General features: G+C 42.6%; 1 protein-coding gene across 2 annotated transcripts in view; it reads left to right on the top strand.

Moving 5' to 3' along the window:
• Positions 1 to 19,358, top strand: part of fgf11a (fibroblast growth factor 11a) — a 148,545-nt gene that overhangs the window by 78,082 nt on the left and 51,105 nt on the right. For both annotated transcript variants that reach the window (XM_039822932.1, XM_039822930.1), the window contains one exon: positions 12,096 to 12,206. In XM_039822932.1, the coding sequence (XP_039678866.1) occupies positions 12,155 to 12,206 (52 nt within the window). In that variant the 5' untranslated portion in view covers positions 12,096 to 12,154. The remainder of the gene's footprint in view (positions 1 to 12,095; positions 12,207 to 19,358) is intronic.

Raw genomic sequence — 19,358 nt, 5'->3', positions numbered from 1 at the left:
TTCGCCCTCTTTTCACCGCATCACTCCTTTGCCCTCTTTCAGTCTTTAGAAAGAGCAAAAGTAAGGACTTCTGTGCCGATTGGATATGCATTTCTGCGATGCGATAGGGAGGACGAGAGGGAGGGAAAGAGGGGAAGGGAAGAGAATGAAAGGGAAGGAGAGAAAGAGGGAAGGCAGTTGGCGGAGGAGAAAGGGTGAAGAGAGGAAAGTGGAAATGAATAAGGTTGGGCACAGCCAGATAAAGCTGTTAAGGAGGTATCAGGCAAACATTTGCTGATGGACTCCTACTGACCCCTCCCCTCTTTGCAATGTGTACCCTGTGGCCCCCAGTTACCATTAATTCCAGTGCAACCGGTGCTCTTATGTGGGAATGAAATGTAATTTCTGTTATTAGTTTGTAGTAAATTAGTTTAACACAGCTATGTTTAGGAATATGTACCATGTAAATACAATAGCTCTTCAAACAAAAAAATTGGATTTAGACTTAGGACCCCTCTGCAAGACATAGACACAACGTGACCTGATAATGCTGGACTCGATTTTTTTATTTTAGTGATGCAAACTCCAAATTCCATTGCAGATAATCAGATTACTAAAGAAACAATTGACATGCAGTGAATCTGAGGCTGGTAACCCAGCCTTGGGGAGAGGGAGGAAACGACAGAGAATGACAGATAAGCAGCTAAAGGAGATGAAGAAAGAGACCGTGATCCAACACCCCCCTCCCCTCCCACCTCTACACCCTTTACTTTCTGCCTCGCTACATATCGGGCACACTACTTCCTCCACTGGTAATGAACGTTGGCACCGGTCGTAAATCGGGCCCTGCCGAATCTTCCAATATGGAAGGAATTCCTAGTGATACTGGGCCAGATCGTAAATAGTGAGAGGACACTTGAGAGGAGAAAGTAAGAAAGAGATTGATGGACAGAGGGAAGGACACAAAAAAAGTGTGTGTGTTTGTGTGTGAGAGACAGAGAGAGAGAGTGATGACAGACAGACATTGTCCTTGGCAGACCGTCTCTGCTTCTTCAGCCAAGCCCATTCTCTTGAAGGTGTCAGACACACACACACACACACACACACACACACACACACGTTTAGAATTGGAGTGTGTCATGGGGGTGAAAATAACACTTGCTGCTGCCCAGTTGTCTTCTGACTTGAGGCAGCCGGAGGGTTCAGGGCGACATTAATGGTTGAAATTCTTAATAAATCAAATTAATCCTGCTCTTTTTTTAAGGTCAATCTATAATTGGCATTGCATGTCTGTGGGATTATAAGCACAAATCCTCCTCATGCATTAAACACACACACACACACACACACACACACACAAACCACGTGTTGTAGGATATTAGGACTGTCCCAACCGATTAATCTAGCGATTATTTTTTCAATAAGTCGACTAATCTAACGATTCATTTTTCGATTAATCTAATGATTCATTTTTCAATTAGCGATTATTTTCCCATTGCTCTATTATTAACAATTTACACAAAACTAATTTCAATAAGGTTCAAATCTCTATTTATTAAAATAGTTTAACACTGCACTGTTCAAGTAAAATGAATTAGTGCAACCTGAAGCCAGATGTAGGCTATCAATCAATCCAACCACAAAATCAAGTCACTTTCAGGAGGAATACAAAAATAAAAACTTAAAGTAAACCGAGCACGTGCAAAAAGAGTAGCCCGTATTTGCTTTTATTAACTGTAGTAGGTAAAATAATGAATAAGCTCTTGTTAAACATCCAATCACTTCTCCCTTTTAATTTAACTTTAATTATTTGTATCTAAAGGCTGGTTAAGCACTGTAGGGAGGAGAAGTTGGACAGTTTTTTTGTCTCGTTCCAGTGATTGTCACATCTGGGTCATGGCGTCTGATATGCGTTAGCATGTTAGATGTATTTCCACTCACATACCCAACAACTGGTGAACAACGGCGACACAAAGTCCTCGTCTTATCCACCACTCTCTCGCCTGTAGCCTACGACTGGAACTGACCCGAAGACCGACGTTTTCGAGGCGGGGACGGCACGAGACGAGATGACGTGACACGGGAGACTCCAGACTGCAGCCATACAGTCTCAAAGTTTTCCCGAACTTGTGATCTTAAAGAGGCCGGCGGGGAACTCTTGTGCGTCGCCACCACTCGCCATACCGTCGACCTGACAAAAAACTGCATGAATGCGGAGAAGCTCGGTTAGCTTCAGAGCTAAGGCGGGGCTACAGTTTAGGTGTCCCTAGAACTAGGGCTGCTCGATTATGGGAAAAAAATATAATCACGATTATTTCGGTCAATATTGAAATCACGATATTTTAACACGATTACTCGTTGACTCCTGGAAAGATGTTGCCATTATTGAACTTAAAAAAACTGTGGAAAAAGTTAAATAAATCAACAGTAAAAAAAACATACAACTGTGAAATTTGCCTTAATACTTTTCCTATTTCAACTTAATTTTTTCATTCAGAACACGAGAGAAAATAAGAGTTTATGTGCAAAACATAATGAGCTAAATAATAGTTTTTCTCAATTATTCTGTTTTTGTAATCATTGGGAGCCGAAATCATAATCGCGATTAAATTTCGATTAATTGCACAGCCCTACCTAGAACCCGCGTATCTAACAGTAGTTCCGCATTACATTAGTTCAGCATTACATTAATTAATTTACACGCAAGTTTTATTATTTTATTTGACGCGTCGACGCAAGTTATTTGTGTCGACGCATTTACGTAGACGATGACGTTGACTATGTCGACGAATCGTCCCAGCCCTATAGGGTATGATGCGCTCTGATAAGAGATCTGTTGTCTGTTGACTAATGCTATGATATTCCCAGGATACATTGTAATGTGCCAGTGGGATTGCAGTCTACACGAGCATGAATTTGTTTTAGTCCCGTGGCTTTAATGCCATTTCAGACGCTTTTCCACACTGCCATGAATAAAACTGTCAGGGAAACAATGCATTGTTGTCATTTTGGACAAACAATTGTAAGCATAAACATGTTGACATCGGCAGCTTTAATTCAAAAATTTCAGACCGAGTTTTTTAAGCCTCCTTCAGTTAAACCCTAGATGGATTCAAGCTTCAACTGGCACCCGATTCAGGCGCCCGTCCTCAGCCAACCGTTGTAAGTTTCGGGACACTGATGCATAAACGCAAGGAACATACAGTACAGTGGAAAAACGCAGGGTGCTCAGCATTGCAAAAGTAGCGACAAAACTCTTCAAAAAGCTGCCCCAGGCTGCTAAATGCACTCTGATCGGGGCCCCACTCTGCTGATGACACTCATGCAAACCATTTTTTTAGCCTCAGCTCTCCACCACCCAAACCTCCTCCTTATGTGATAAGCTTTGTGTATTGCTGATTTACCAATGGCCCCCTTTACACCTTGCATTAAAATGTGCTTTAGGTGATTGCATTGCAATTGGATTGTGCTTTACTACAGATAGTGCAGGCTTTTTATTCACATTAAATACATTAAGGGCGGATTGTGATGTGATGTGCTAAACCACCTCCAGAGGTGCATCGGGACCACATTGAACGTGTAAATGCAAATGCATTTTCAATTAGGGCTGGGCAATATTTCAATATTATATCAATATCGTGATATGCAGTGTTGTATAAAGTACTAGAAAGCAATACTTGAGTAAAAGTACAAGTATCGTACTAGAAAAAGACTGGTAGAAGTGAAAGTTACCTTTTAGAATATTACTTAAGTAAAAGTCTTAAAGTATCTGATATATACTGTACTTAAGTATCAAAAGTAATTTTCTGATATTTAATGTACTTAAGTATTTGAAGTAAAAGTAAAAGTTTTTTTTTTTTTAAACCAAGTGGTTAGAACTTTTATTGTGGCTTTCTTATAGTAAAGCATAAAGCATATTCAGGGTTCCCATATCTTCTTAATCTCACTCATCAAATCAAAATCACATTCTTTTCTAGGACTTTTCAGGCACAATTCTCTTAAGTTCAAAGAACAAACAGCATATTTTTAGAGCTGACATTAATGTACAGAAACATTTCTTGCAACACGGGTGTATGACGTTATCTTCACCACTACCCTGTTCACCGAGTTCACCACTATCGTCGGGGTGGTCGCAGGGCTCAACATAAAAAAAAATCCCCACTGGCCCCCGGGGCCAGTAGATCAGAGTTTTGCTGGCCCCTTCTACATTTTTACTGGCCCTGAAACAAATATCATAGGTGTGATTGGAAAAGGACAAAAAAGCAGGAAAATATACGCCGCACCTATGCTTTAGAAAATGGTTCTAACCAGCTAGCCACTGCCACTGGATGTTGTGCCATTAGCAGCAAAGCTAGACCAGGGGTCATCAACTACATTTTTCCAAGGGCCAGAATTTTTTTAAGCAGACACTCCAGGGGCCGGACTTTCAAATAAAGAAAAAAAGATTATACCTAATACGATCATCTTGTTTGATATTTTCACTTTCTTACTAAATTAATGCTATATTTTTTACATTAGTATGCAAACCCCTAAAAACATGGAAAATCCATAATGATAACTAGATAGGCTACTTAACTAGAAAATGATCTCAGATTAGTCCTGTATGCCTAATTTGAAATAAGACAATTCTGTTGCTAAATAATACCACCGGCAACATCGTCAAGAATGAAGAACGCGTCATTCACGTGCATATTAAGTAGCCACATGTATTTGTTTTGGTCTTATAATACATCCATAGGTTTACCGCTCCAGCGGAGAGGATAGCTCGTTTAGACAGCAGCTACGTTTACAAGAGTTTGTCCAAAGTTCAAGATTGGTTGCAAATTAAGACAAACTGTTTATTATATTTCATTTTAGCTCGTTTGTAAAGTCGCTATTACACTGTTTAAAAGCGCTGTGTTTGCAGCAGCGGTTGGACGAAGTGGACAGGCGCGGACTGTAATATCGGTTTCTACGTGTTTCTGCCTGTAGAACAGGTACGTGGGTTATTGATAAGTATTGACTCTTTAATCATGGAGGTTTTATTGTAGGCTACCTACTTACAGTAACGAGTGTAGCGTTAGTTCATCTGCGCCATCGGCGGTAAATAATCCTCGGTAACGTTTCCAGTCAGTACATGTGCTGCGTGAAGTAACGCACACACCAGTGACTGTGGCTGCAAATTTCTACTTAAGTACAGTAACGAAGTATTTGTACTCCGTTACATTACAACACTGGTGATATGAGACTAGATATCGTCTTAGATTTTGAAGAATTGTAATATCGTTACATGGTAAGTCCTGTCTTTTCCTGGTTTCAAAGGCTGCATTACAGTAAAGTTATGTCATTTTCTGAACTTACCAGACTGTTCTAGCTGTTCTATTATTTGCCTTTAACCACTTAGTCATTATAGCCATATTATGATGATTATTTATCCAAAATCTAAATGTGGAAGATATTTTGTGAATGCACCAATTGTAAACCTTACAATATCGTTGCAATATCGGCATTGAGGTATTTGGTCAAAAATATTGTGATATTTGATTTTCTCCATATCGCCCAGCCCTATTTTCAATCCACATACAACAACTACCAGCACCGGCCTAAGTCCCGACGCCGGGGTGTGCACAACTTTCAGCCCAGACACGAAGAAGATCTTCATGCAGCAACAAGAGCAAAGTTCCGTTAGAGAAATAAACTCCTAGTCATTATGAAGTCAGTGCTGGGAGCTGAGGCGAGAGTGGCCACCCCTGGTGGATGGTGCACCTCTAAAAACGCCCCGAAACTCCATTTCAAATGGCAGACATCTATCCGTCCTGTGCTGTACTGCGGATGCTGCAGATGTAAATGGGGCCTGTGATTGCTAGAAATGGTTAATTCCTTAATGCGATGTCTCTGGCTCGATCATAACTCCAGCAGGCCACCTCATTATGCATGTGGAAAGTTTTCACATCTTGCCCAAATCAAGTTTGACTTCTGCATACATTATGCACATCACCACCCTTAGACCCCCACAGATGTACCATCTAAAGTTTAGCAAGGAGCCAAGCAGACTGCTGAAGAAGCTGCAAAAGTCATCCCACTGGGGGAATGGATTGGTGTAAAAGACATTATCACATCCCCTGCTGATTATTCGTGCGTGACTAGTGATGGAGCATTAGGAGGTTCACCCATCCAACTGTCTGACATTTTGCTACATCTACTGGCTAGTTTTGATAATGAACGTTCCTAGTCCCCAGAGGATGATTTCTGATCCTTCTAACTCCTAACCTTTGTTTGGCATCACAGTCAAACGCAAAGATTGCCAGTTTCTGTTCTTAAAAATGGATATCCACATGGCCCAGTGGATCGATCCCAGTGCCTTTTTGAACATTAAGCTTTTTTCCCCATTGACACCATTTGGTCAAAATGTTGGCGTGGGGACGTCAGAATATATAGGTCTCAGGTTGTGTTGACATTGTAAGGACAGAATCGGAGCTCACTTTGGAAAATCTTGTTTAACAAGCTGTCACGGAGTAAGGTCAACTACTGTAAAGCTACACCCCAAAGCAATATAGGTCTATAGACTTTAGTCACTTACGGTAGAAAGGGTTTAAACAACAATTCTACTGTGTTTTGGTTTCATGTTATAGGTAATGATAGTCGTTTCTTGCATTTTCACTCGAGACCTAGTGTCACAACACTCCACACACATTAACTTAGGCAGTGTGTGGCTGTGTAAAGGCTCTGTACATGCCCCAGTAGTTTTGCATGTCCGAGCAGTGCTTTTTGGATTACAGCATCGTTACCAAACAGGGACGCACGAAAGCCGATTCACGCTGAAGTCCAACATGCGCCCTCCTCTGTGCTCTGCTCTGGACTGTGGCAGATCTGTTATGCAGCACATGGCTGTGTGTGTGGTCTTGAGGCTTAATTTGGGATTAATATTCAGGATATTACCGATTACCACACCCCACATTTGACCTTCTGTGTCTAGTTCCGCCACCGTTGGATGGATGAGCTTTTATCTTTGAGTAGTTACAGCGACTCAATCTCGCGGCCGAAGCCAGAACGTCCGATGAAAAGCTTTCAAAACATATTGTGTCACGCTGTCGGAATGAAAGGGAGGATTACACACCAGCATTTCTTTGACCAATTCGCATCCAAGGCTTAACTCAAACCCTAATGAGCTTCAATTCAACTTCTCAAGGATTGCAGAAAAATGTGCTAGCTTTGCAACGAAAAAGAGAAAAAAAAAAGTAGAGTATTTGCATAACATTTTTAAACTAACATTATGTCACCTCTTCAAATAAAAAAAAAACAATCCCGTCAAATTGATGATAATGAGATTGTATGTTGGGAAAACGAAGTGATGGGGATACAGTGCAATAGAACAATATAATCACAAAGCGAAAAAAAACTATTTTAGACCTATATTGCATTGCTTTTAGTAAAATATATTATTTAATGCTTTCATTTAAAGGGCCACTCCACCAGTTTTACACATCAAGGGCAATTTACTTATTATCCTCTGTGGCTCTGGAGGGAACTTTGGGAATCATATTGAAAGACATGGGCATTTAACAGACATGGAGGGTCTACAAAAGGTGTCAAACAAGCTGTTTCCATAATAATAATAAAAAGACCTACTGTATACACATTTTATAATTGGCAGTAGTTAAACTGCTACAAATATGTGACCCATTAAAGTAGGTGATTGAGGCTGAATTCCTTTTGATCTGATTCTAACAACAAGGCTGTGGTTAACAAGGTCAGAATGACGCGAGTTATTCCAACTCCCAAGTTGGGTTAATATGAGGTTGTCCTGTTTTTTTTCTCATGATGCCAACATGTCCTGAATACAGCAAACACAAAAAAAGACACACTTGCATTATGGGAAGTGTGGGATTACCGTGTTTATGTGGCACGGCTCAAAAGATTGGGTGTAACTGTCATGATATCTCAGTCTGTTGTTATATTGAATTTTTAATTCACTTTTTCAACATTATATTTTGACTTCCCCTCTAACTTTATGAAAGTGCAATGGATACACAAAACATACTCCAATATATGTCTTCCATAATGTATTCATTTTCTGTGTATAATTAATTTTGAGTGTACATTTTGGGATCGTTACCTTTTGCAGTGCTCTCTCTCTCTCTCTCTCTCTCTCTCTCTCTCTCTCTCTCTCTCTCTCTCTCTCTCTCTCTCACCCCTGCTGTCCACCAAGGGCCAACTGCCAGCTGCCCCCGTACTTCTCTGTCTCATCCATATTTGATGCATCTCATTAAAACTTGATCGTGGAAACACTTCAGCATACTGACATTCCTGCTGATCCACTCCCTCAGCGCTTTGGTGTGAAAGAGCCCCCCCACAGTCACGCTTGAGACAAGAAACTCAAACACAAAAACAAAGTTTGAGAAAAACACCCCGAATTATCTCTAGAGCGGTGGCGGATGACGGTGCCTGATCGGTTCGCCGAAACAAATAGTTAGCCTGATGCCTCCAAGTGCACCGCGTAAATGCCGACAGTTGGTATTTCAGAGCAGGGCAAACAGACAACGGGAGATGGCTCATTAAACTTTCAGTGTGATGGTAAAGTTGTTGTTGTTTGTTTCTTGAGTTTTTGCCATCTTACACGCGGGGAATTGAGCTTTCTGCTCAGTTCAAGTGCAGCACCCCGCTGTAGTTACACTACAGGGTGCTCGTCGCTTCATATTTCCAGGTGGCTACCACAAAAAGTGTACCGCTGTGAAATGATCACATCCTACAGAAATAACTAAACAACTTCAACTTCAGGGGCCTATTCACTTTCAACTTTTTTTTTTAAAATAACTGACCCCAGACACCCTGGAAGAAAAAAATAACTGTCAACATGGCATCATGACTTTGCGTAAACATACACGCCACTTTCCTAAAGCCAAATGGCGTGTTATCTGTAAGCATTTTTGAGCTATCCACGTGTATGTCTACGCTGTAGACATACACAGACATACATACAGACATACATACAGCGGATGTAAACCTACACACCACGTGACGTCGCCATGTCGCGTGTTCTCGCGAGAACATGCCGTGCTATCGCGAGAACGTCACAAGCGTGTAAAAAAAAATGTTGGGTTTAGGAAAAGAACATTGGGAAAGGCTTTAGTAACACCAAAAAAACCCGACAAAAACAACGGTGACCAACGTCACACGCTTATGAAAACAATAAACGGTTGGGTTTGGGAAAGAAACACTGGGGAAGACTTAAAAAAAAAAAAGAAATAATAAAAAGGTTGAAAAAGGTTGTTTTACCCATCCACCCCAACCGACCTCCCTCCGCGGACTTCCGTCCTTTCATACTACTCGCTACGGCGCAAATTCACACGTAATGTAGGTTAATGGCGGCCCGAACGGCGTTGATAAACACGCTAAAAAAAGCGATTTTGCGTCTTGATAACACGCCAAAATGACATAAGAATTGGCGTGTCATACATTATGACGCCACTTTATGAGCTCAGTCTGGAACCGTGAAGTGGCAGCTCAGTTTTAAATTGGGTGCTGTAACGAACAAACTTCAGTCCGGGCTGGGATTGCCTCGGCACGGCTCTCCCCAGAGTTTGACTGACATTCTGAGTCTGGGCCAGGAGTGGCACATGCCAACACGGTGGTGGATGAGCCGTAATGGCGGTGGCCTGCACTGCTAGCCGTGAGCTAACAGTTGTCATAGTGCTCCCACTGCCTAGTGCAGTGGTTCTCAAACTTTTTTTAACACCGCATACCACTTCAGAAAATATTAGGCTCTCTAAGTACCACCATTATGGCCCTCGTCAAAATAGAGTAGCATAGGCCTATATCCACTATTTATTGTCGACAGCCACAGCCACGCAGTACTTCCTCCGTCCCGTTCCAACTGAAGCCAAATTTGAGGCGTCTCGGTCATATCTCCTTACTGTTCTGCGTGATTTGCCGCTAGCAGGTGCTGTGGAGGCTCAAAATAGTCTCCTCTTCATACACACTTCTCTTCCTATGGATGTATGCGGCGCTCCGTTCATGAACGTAACTATGTAGCAAGTTGATATCGAAACAAAAATATTACACTTAAAAGTCCCATGGCATGAAAATTTCACTTCATGAGGTTTTTTAACATTAATGAGTTCCCCCAGCCTGCCTATGGTCCCCCAGTAGCTAGAAATGGCGATAGGTCCTGCTCTGCCTTTGAGAAAATGAAAGCTCAGATGGGCCGATCTGGAATCTTGCTCCTTATGAGGTCATAAGGAGGAAGGTTACCTCCCCTTTCTCTGCTTTGCCCGCCCAGAGAATTTGGCCCACCCATGAGAGACAGAGAGAGAGATCATGGCTTTCAAACGAGCAAAGTGGCAGTTGGTCAAGGCCACACCCCCACCCTCCACCTTGCCCCCCTCTCTCCTCCTCAATAGCTACAGACACAGAAATGGCACATCCTAAGGAAAGCTCATTGTGGGACTGGCTCTAGTGGCTGTAATTCTGCACCAAGGCTGAATTTCGGGAAAGAGACCAAAGAGCACCATGTCATGGGGCCTTTAAACAAATATTTGTAATATTTCTGTAGTATTATGTTTTTAAATGAATATTTCATTTTTTTTTAAATATATCAGAGATTCCAGCCGCGTACCACTAGAGGGAGCTGCCCCTCTGCACTGTGCACTGGCTCTGTATGGAGGTTACCGCTGATCACTAGCAGATCACAACGGGAGGGGGAAATGGGGAGCGCTAACAACGACAGTTAGTTAGTTAGTTAGTTAGTTAGCCAGCTCACAGCGGTAACGTTAACCTGTCCCGACCAGAGCGCCTGCCAGCGGCACATTGAACACGAAAGGAGGGGCAAACGGGTTTCATCAGCCCGTTTTCATTCCCAGGTCATTACAGGCCGATGCCAAAGGACGGGAATAACATGAATGTACGTGCACGGCGGCGGCAAGACCGGCTACCAAAACCAAAACAAAAAACCGAGAGGCTCGGATTACAACACGCACAGAAGGAAGCGTGACTTCATTCTCCGCTCAGGACGCCATTACCGATTACTGATATTAATGTTCTGAATGTCGAGTACAGCCCTTTTTAACCTTAAATAATGTAAAATACTAAAACTAGCAATACATTTTACTAATAAGCAAAGTAAAACCAAAAAAATAATCTTTTATACCTCACAAATGCAAATAAGAAAAAAACAATGTCCCTATAAAATCAAATAATTGAAGCTGCCCATGTTCTTGCTATCTTAGTCACTTAGCACTAACGTCCTTCCTAATTACCTGGTTGACGTTGTTTCCGTCCCCCAGTTGTGATGCGGGGGCTAGCATGTTTAAAGTGCTCGCCCCATTGTGGACAGCTACTTCCGCACACACGTACATGAGGGCAAACGTTAGGTGTGGTAATAAAAAAATAAAAAATCTAAAATCGTATGTATCGTTATGTTTTGCAACGATTATTAAAATCGATTCTTTTCCCTAAAATCAATATTTTTTATTTATTTTTTTACCAATGATTCACCCAAATAATTTTCTGTTTATACGGTACCGCCGACGTCGACTACATCATATCCATCTCCAGCAAAACAGAAAGCAGAAAATGCAGAAAGTCCATGTTATGTACTTCTTTAAAAATGAAATAAATGGCTGACTGACTGACTGACGTGTGATGTACATTCTTTTTTTTTTTTTTAGGAAACAATTACTTTTTAGTAATGTCTCATGATTATATTGTCTCTGGAAATTGCAAAACTCAGTGCTATCGAATCGCAATACAAATTGCATGGGCACACCTGTATCGTGAAGGAATCGGATCGGGACAAAAGCATATTGTCCCAGCCCTAGTAAACACACACACACACACACACACACATACATACACACAGCATGCAAACACATGTACTGTACCTTGCCTCACTTGAACACGTGAAAGATGCTTCTCCTTAGCAGACGCCGGGATCCCATCAATCCTGCTGAAGGCCACAGTCACACACCAACATGCAAGCGCACACACTTCACTGTTTGACTATTTCACCGTGTAAATATCAAGACGTGCCTCTTGTTTAGTCAGTGTGTGTGTGTGTGTGTGTGTGTGTGTGTGTGTGTGTGTTCCTGTTCCTGTTCCCCGGACACTAACATGTGCTTAACCCTGTGTTTGCTCTGCAGAGCCCCAGCTGAAGGGCATCGTCACGCGGCTTTACTGCAGACACGGCTTCTACCTCCAGATGCTGCCGGATGGCACCATGGAAGGCACAAAGGACGAAAGCAGCTCCTTCTGTAAGTGAACAGTCGGGCGCACAGAGATCAGACAGCTAGTTTAAAGAAGGAGTGGTTCTCAACCTTTTCGAGTTGCTCCCTAGTCTAGAATATGTCATTTCATTTTTTGTTCTCCCCAACCATCTGGCAAACCCCCAGAAATGATCTTGCGACCCCCATGGGGGAGGGGGGGGTCCCCCGACCCCCAGGTTGAGAACCACTGATATAGTTTGTACAGCACTGGGACTTCCCCCTGCTTCGATGCCAAAGGACATTTAACACAAAAAAAAAGGGAGTTCCTGGTTTATCTGACTAACGTCTGGACAGCACATGGATGCAGGATAACACTGCCATGCTTTTCTGGTCTGATGATGATGATGGCATACATAATTGCTACCTGGATGTGTTGTCATGGTTTCCCATATTCCTATAGCACTATTTCAGGGCGACTATATGCACTCAGCTTGTAACTGCAGTGTTTTAAAGTCACTTAATAGCAGCGGGAAAACCCTCTGGGGATCTGAATCAAGACTTAAAGCTCTGCCTATTAGTACAAAACGTGACACACACACACACACACACACACACACACACACACACACACACACACACACACACACACACACACACACACACACACGCACAAACGCCAACATGTAAACACATCTCACTCTGCGAGAGGTCGTCACCTGAGTGATTACTGACCAAAAACATCACACACTCCTGGACTACCCTCCAACCCTCCCAAAGAGATCAATATTGTATTATAGGATATCCCTGATGTGGAAACACAGCATATTTTTCTGTCAAAAAAAACAACCATGGAAACCATGAAGCCTGCAAATTTTTGGATTTACAGTCTTCAGAGAGAAGAACAAGAATTCCCACTGACTCTCAGTTGTACTTCCCTCAGCATTTCTTTGAGATGTAGCCGTGTTAATAGGTTTTAATAACCTGGATTAAACCTCCAGGCATTTTTTGTGAGGTTTTCCCCTTGGCATTTGTCCCGGAGAGAACATTTAACAGTATTTTCTTTTATTATTATTTTTTTTTAATGTGATTTAGACTTTGCCAGGATTATGTTTGATGATTGGAAAACTTTAAGTTGGATTGGGACGAGTAAAGGTGACTACACAGCGAGCCGATAATCGGCCATGGGACAGTCTGGCGAGGTCAGTGACTCGAGTCTGTTCAGTGTGTTCCGTGCCGTCGTCCGTCCGAGGGGCCGTCGGCCTTCATTTTGGCCGATTTGACATGTAGAAATCGGTGGGGCGGGCACTGCCGGCAGTCGGACTCAAATAACCCATCTGATTGGTAGAGTGCTAACCCGGAAACGGGGGACTAGAGTCTCTTTTAAACTGAATTGTCGATCTGTGATGAAGACCGATTCAGCAACCGCACGGCCTATTTCTCGCTTAAAATGTTTTCAGAAACAACTTTCTAGTGAACTATTTTAGTACAATATGAGATTGTATTCTGAACAAGCCGCCATGACAGTCTGTCTTTGAATCTGTCTTTGTCTTTTGACCCCCTCCCCCTCCTCCTCAGCTCTCCCTCTTATGTAACAGCACACCTACACTGAGGCAAACATTGCTGCACTGTGAACTTTAAACGACCAGTCTGAAATATTCATCACGTAATACCGTTGGGCACATCCGAAGGGGAACGGTGCTCATTTCCAGACGTAACAGTGCTCCTAGTGTGTCGGGATGTTTATATTTTTTTCATCAAGTCAGTGGGGGTCACCTCGCAAAGTGCGTGCGTGGGTTTGACTTATCGTTTATTTTCTAACAACTTTAATTCCATCAAATACAAGGATCTGGTTTAATGTTGTCCTGGGCTCTTTGCATTCTCAGGGGACTGTGTGTGTGTGTGTGTGTGTGTGTGTGTGTGTGTGTGTGTGTGTGTGTGTGTGTGTGTGTGGGGGCCGTAAAAAAACTCACAAATTGTGTAAAAATTTTTTTATCCAAGTCTGATTATTTAGTTATTCATTCATTCAGTCATGCAGGAATTGTTGAGTGATGGACATCATTGTAACTGAGTATCAATCAGCGGCACAATCATCTACCTGACTGCATAGAATATTGAAAGGGTAGAAACAGCTGTGTGGGCATACTGTAACACACTGACTGTCAGGCTAATCTTCTGTGCTCTCCCTGGGAGCAGAGAGCTTTCAGTATATTGCAGACTGGCCCGGGAAAGACCCGACAATTCCAGTAATTCCCCCAAGTGCAAGCATTTAGTGCGACAGGGGTGAGGAAAAACTCCCTTTAACATGTCAGTCCATTATAATTTCATTATTTTTTTTGTGTGTTGCTTTTTAAAAGCCAACAGCGATCATATACTAGTCAAGTCTTATTTCCGGGGATTGTTCGGTGCCGCCGGAGGTTCCGCCAGATGTCCCTCATTTTCAGCTTCCGCTTTCTTTGTGTTGGCGTCGTAAACTCCGGTCGATTCGGGAAACGTCCTCCGAGCTAGAACCGACAATCAAATGGTATTTATCTTCTTTTTTTCTTTTTTCTGAGTAAAATTCTCATCACGCAATCAACGGACATTTCAGTTCCAGAGCCCGCCTCCCTACGTGCACGTGCACAAGTTCCTTCCCGAGGCTATTTTGCAGAGGCACCGTGGCTCCGTCCAGCACTTAGCGCCGCCCAAGACGATTGTGATTGGTGTATAGAAATGCCAATAAACCAGAGCACGTTTTTGTCCCATCCCAGAATGCTGTGTAGACTACCCAGACCCTCCTCCGCAGCGCTGTGGAGGAAGGTCTGGCAATGCGAGACTATGTAGTGTCAAAACTGGATGGACGATGAACGATTTTGTGAGCTTCTGTGACCACTTTTCCCGTCTGTCCAGTGCATAAATCCTGGCCATATTGCTCTGTGAGAATTTGATTAAATACAAATTGATTGAGGTACCTTGTAAGGAAAATATCAGCTACAAAATGTAGGTCTGAAAACTAGACTGTGACACAGGGCCCTTTGTCAAGACAGAGATAAGGTCATAAAACAGGCCCTTGTGTCCTGTCAGTCGAAATCTCGCTTTTAGTGGTTTCTTTTATGGTAGTCCCATATAGAGTTATGATGAATCAAATTGCCATGAATCAATTACCAGACAGTGAACCTGGGGCTCTTTGAGCCCTGGGGGTCTGGGGCCCACTCTCGCTGGTGATCAAGCCTTGCACCACGGTTATCAACACACATTTATTTCTCATGATTTTCCACTGATATGGGACAATTATAGTTCTATGGGTATCCATGAGTCTCCACTTTGCAGACATGCCCACTTTATGCTAATCCCATGCAGTTTGGGCCAATAGCCATGCAGTTTTTCCTCATGCAGTACAAGTGTGTTATTTGCATCTAAAATGGTGTATTTGAATATTTCTGTCTAGTGGGGTCTTGGAGTTGCAAAATTTGGGTATGACTGAAAAGCTATCATCATTATCAATGAGGCAAATTGTATTCACATGTGATGATGTTAGTTGGACTGCAAACCGACAGCTTTCCTTTTAGCTTGTTTGTAAAACATGGCTATTTGCTAGTTTTCGTTTATTTTTATTTTTTTTGCGGCTTAAAATGTATCCACATTTTCTTTCTTTTCTCTTGCCTGGGTCTTCTCTTAGCCCCTCACATTAGGGCTGCACAATTAATCGAATTTTAGTCACGATCACGATTTTGGCTTCCCACGATCAAATTTGCGTGATCGAGTGATATTTAAAATGCGTCATTCCGTTCTTAGAACGCCCCTTATCAAAGTTTTTGCAAAGCCAATCTAGCGCTCCATAAACCACTGTCTGATCACGTGCCTCCATGAGCCAATCAGATTGTTCCCTGCACTGCGCAGCTTAGTTTCTAGATGTAGACAGTCACAGAGGACAGAGTAACGTGAGGAAAATTCCACAACAGGTAGCAGTCGGTCATCATAAGCCGGTCACAATGTTTACCAGTAAACGCAACATTTAGTTCCATCCGTTTTGTTTTTCAGACAACAGCAGTGACCAGTGCTAGTTTGTGTCTTTTAGCTCATAGCTTTAGCAGCAGACTGTTGGACATCCCGCTGTTGGAATCCTCTACAGTGAAATACAGACACACTACACCGTTAAGCTGTCATCATTTTAGCCGTGTTTAATCCAGTTACTACTGTAGCTAACGGTAGGCTAACGTTACCTGCTGTGTAACGTGTTACTAGTGTCTACTAGCGTGACATGCAGCGATGTTTATGTTGCTTCTAACGTGGGTTTCGCAGCATCAAAGCGCAACACAGACATGTAAGTGGCAGTGTAATGAGCCACAGAAATACGCATTGCTTTTTTGTACGGTAGATACCGGGCTACCATATGTGCCGTTAACGTGAACAGAAAATTGCGTTGCCTGTATCTTTCACGGCAAACGTGCATGTGTGGAAAGCGGTCGCACAAAAGCTGAAATGGCATACTGCTTCATAGTATCCTTCAATAAAGAAAGAGGAATGTAGCACAATATGGATGTAAAAGCAGTTACAATTAGCCTATGTGACAATAAAATTAGTTTTGGTTCAAATCAACAAATAATTGTGATAATTAATCGTGATCTCAATATTGATCAAAATAGTCGTGATTATCATTTTGGCCATAATCGTGCAGCCCTACCTCACATTTTTCGCTCTCTTCCTTCATTTTGTAATCTGCGCCGTCAGTCTTGTGTCCACAGAAGCGCCAGCCCGTTGTGCGCTAGTAATAATGACCTTTGCGGAAACACCGTCAACGATACGTTAGTTACATTGATTAAAGTAAGCTTCGAGGCAAAGAATTTTGCCTAGAGTATTTTTTAATAATCAAATTATTCAAGTTACTCGAGGGATCGTTTCAGCCCTAGTATATTGACCGTAACGGGGGTTTCTGAGCACCTTCTTGAACAGAATTGCTTGCCATCCAATCGCCGAAAAATGCAATCCAATGGTTTTTGATACCGAATCACAGCAATGATTTTTCTTATGGTGTTCCTCAAGGTCTGGGTGTCTTCATGTGGTGTTTTGGAGGGATGTTGGAATATTTTTTTTTTTTTTCTTTATCAATTCTTGTGTGGTAAAAAATGGTTAGATTGTGCACCAAATTTGTGTAAAAAATGGTATCAACCCAAATGGGAACATGGGAATGGCCATTATATACTTATGTTCTAAGCCCTAATACACTTTCACAATTTCTGTTTAGTTTATGACTAAAACAACTTGACATAGAGTGAGGAGCTGCATCTCATATTAATCTTCAGGTGTCCAGCTTTGATGATATATACCACTGCATTTGCCACATCCCCACTGTTCCTACCATATCCACTGTCATCAAAACAGGAAGAAAGAAGTGGTAAAGTAGTAAAGCCCGCCTCTTGCTTGATCTGATTGGCTGCCTTAGCCAATTATGACATTGATGAGCAGTGCGACTCTGCGCCTTGCATTGAAAAGTTGCTAATATTAACTTGAATGCGTGTCTAAAATCCGCCACGCCTGCCGTACCATAGGAAAACAATGGTTTTGGTGGCACTGCATTTCTTGTGACGTGTCCCGCTGTGATTGGCGCATAATGCGTCAATAATTATAATCCAGTAATATAATACGTAATATCAGTTGGGCCCTTCTGTATAATAAGTACTTTTACTTTTGGTACTTTAAGTATATTTTGATGCTACTACTCTTTCACTTACTACTATTACTACTCTACTTCTTCTACCACCACATGCAACATTTGAGCCCTCACAGCCCTGTACAAAAGTCTGTAAAGTAAATCTAAAACTGGGCCAATGGACAATGGATGTTTTTTTTCAAGTTCTGATCCAAACAACATGTGAAACAAAATAGAATCCCGAGGCATGCAACCCTTAATGCACCATGTAACCTTCCCCTGCCCTTCACCTCTTCAGAATGTGCGTATGCATGTGCGTGCACTAATTATGCACCCCGCAGCGGTGTACACCGAGAAGTCCTAAAAATAAAAAAAGGGCCAAATCAGCAGCTATAATGTGATAAATAATTAACGGAGCAACAGCATGATTCATGACTGAGGCCCTCGCCCTGACGGAGTTCTTGGCCAACTGTGGTACTGATCGAAAACGGGTGTGTCTCTAGAAGTATGCATCGGCGCAAGCGCACCTTTTTCAGACATGTACGGTACTAACAGAAACATTCTCAAAGTACAGTTGCCCTTTTAAAGGGCCTCTCCCAGAATTACCTTCTCTCTCCCATCACCATTTTCCACCCCCTTGTCCCCTGACTTCTCCCTTTTTATCCCGTGATAACATGGACCCAATGGTCTGCAACCTCTCTGACCCCCCCACCCCCCCGGTCACCTCTCTCCCTGGGCCACCTGGCGTCACAGCAGCCGCCCTCACCTCCTGCTTCTTCTGGACAGAAATGTGTCGGGAAGGCGAAAGGTTGGTGTAGGGACTAAAGTTGGGAAGGAGGGTATGGAAGCCCTGAGGGGGGGATGTCGCAGAACAAAAATAGTGACAAGTGTGGCTTTTTCTTTATGGCCTTGCAATACTTTTTCTCCCCCTCAGGGCTTCCATAACTAGGCGATAGAGGAAGTTGTCACGAAGCTGCAAGTGATTGTATATTAAAGCGAAAAAGCGACAAAAGGAAGGAAACGGAGAATAAAAGGGATCAGAGAAGAGAAAAAAAAGAGGGCATTGTGGAATACGCCAGAGAAAAGTCAGCTAGCGAGACAAGGCGGGTTGGCAGAGGAAGAGAGGAAGTGAGAGGGAGGGGAGAAATGTGAGGATGACAGAGAAAAGAGGGATAGAGAGAAAGAAAGTAGCAATAGGGAGCAGGAGGAGCAGCTGGCACACAGCTGATGGCTCCTCCATCACTGTGTCTCCCCCCTCTGGTGGGAGGTCAGTGGAGCTGCCCCCCCTCTCTGCACCTCTCCTTTTCTGTTCTTGGCTCTTCCGAACTGTTATGTAATGAAGCTGGAAGAGGAATGAAGGCAGCAGAGAGGAGCGTGGTAAGGGAGTTGAGATTTATTGTCTATTTATCGGGGAAGAAAGTGCTGTTAAAAGACTATACTATTATAAGGGCTGCACAATATATCTATTTTTTTATCGTCATCGCGATATCAACTGGCGCAATATACACATCGGGCAAAGGCTGCGACATATTGCGAAAGACACTCAGAATTTTTTTTCTTCTGTTTGTTGAAAG

This window comes from Perca fluviatilis, chromosome 14, assembly GCF_010015445.1.
Source record: "Perca fluviatilis chromosome 14, GENO_Pfluv_1.0, whole genome shotgun sequence".
Classification (NCBI taxonomy): domain Eukaryota; kingdom Metazoa; phylum Chordata; class Actinopteri; order Perciformes; family Percidae; genus Perca; species Perca fluviatilis.
This window is presented reverse-complemented; position numbering and strand designations above follow the sequence as displayed.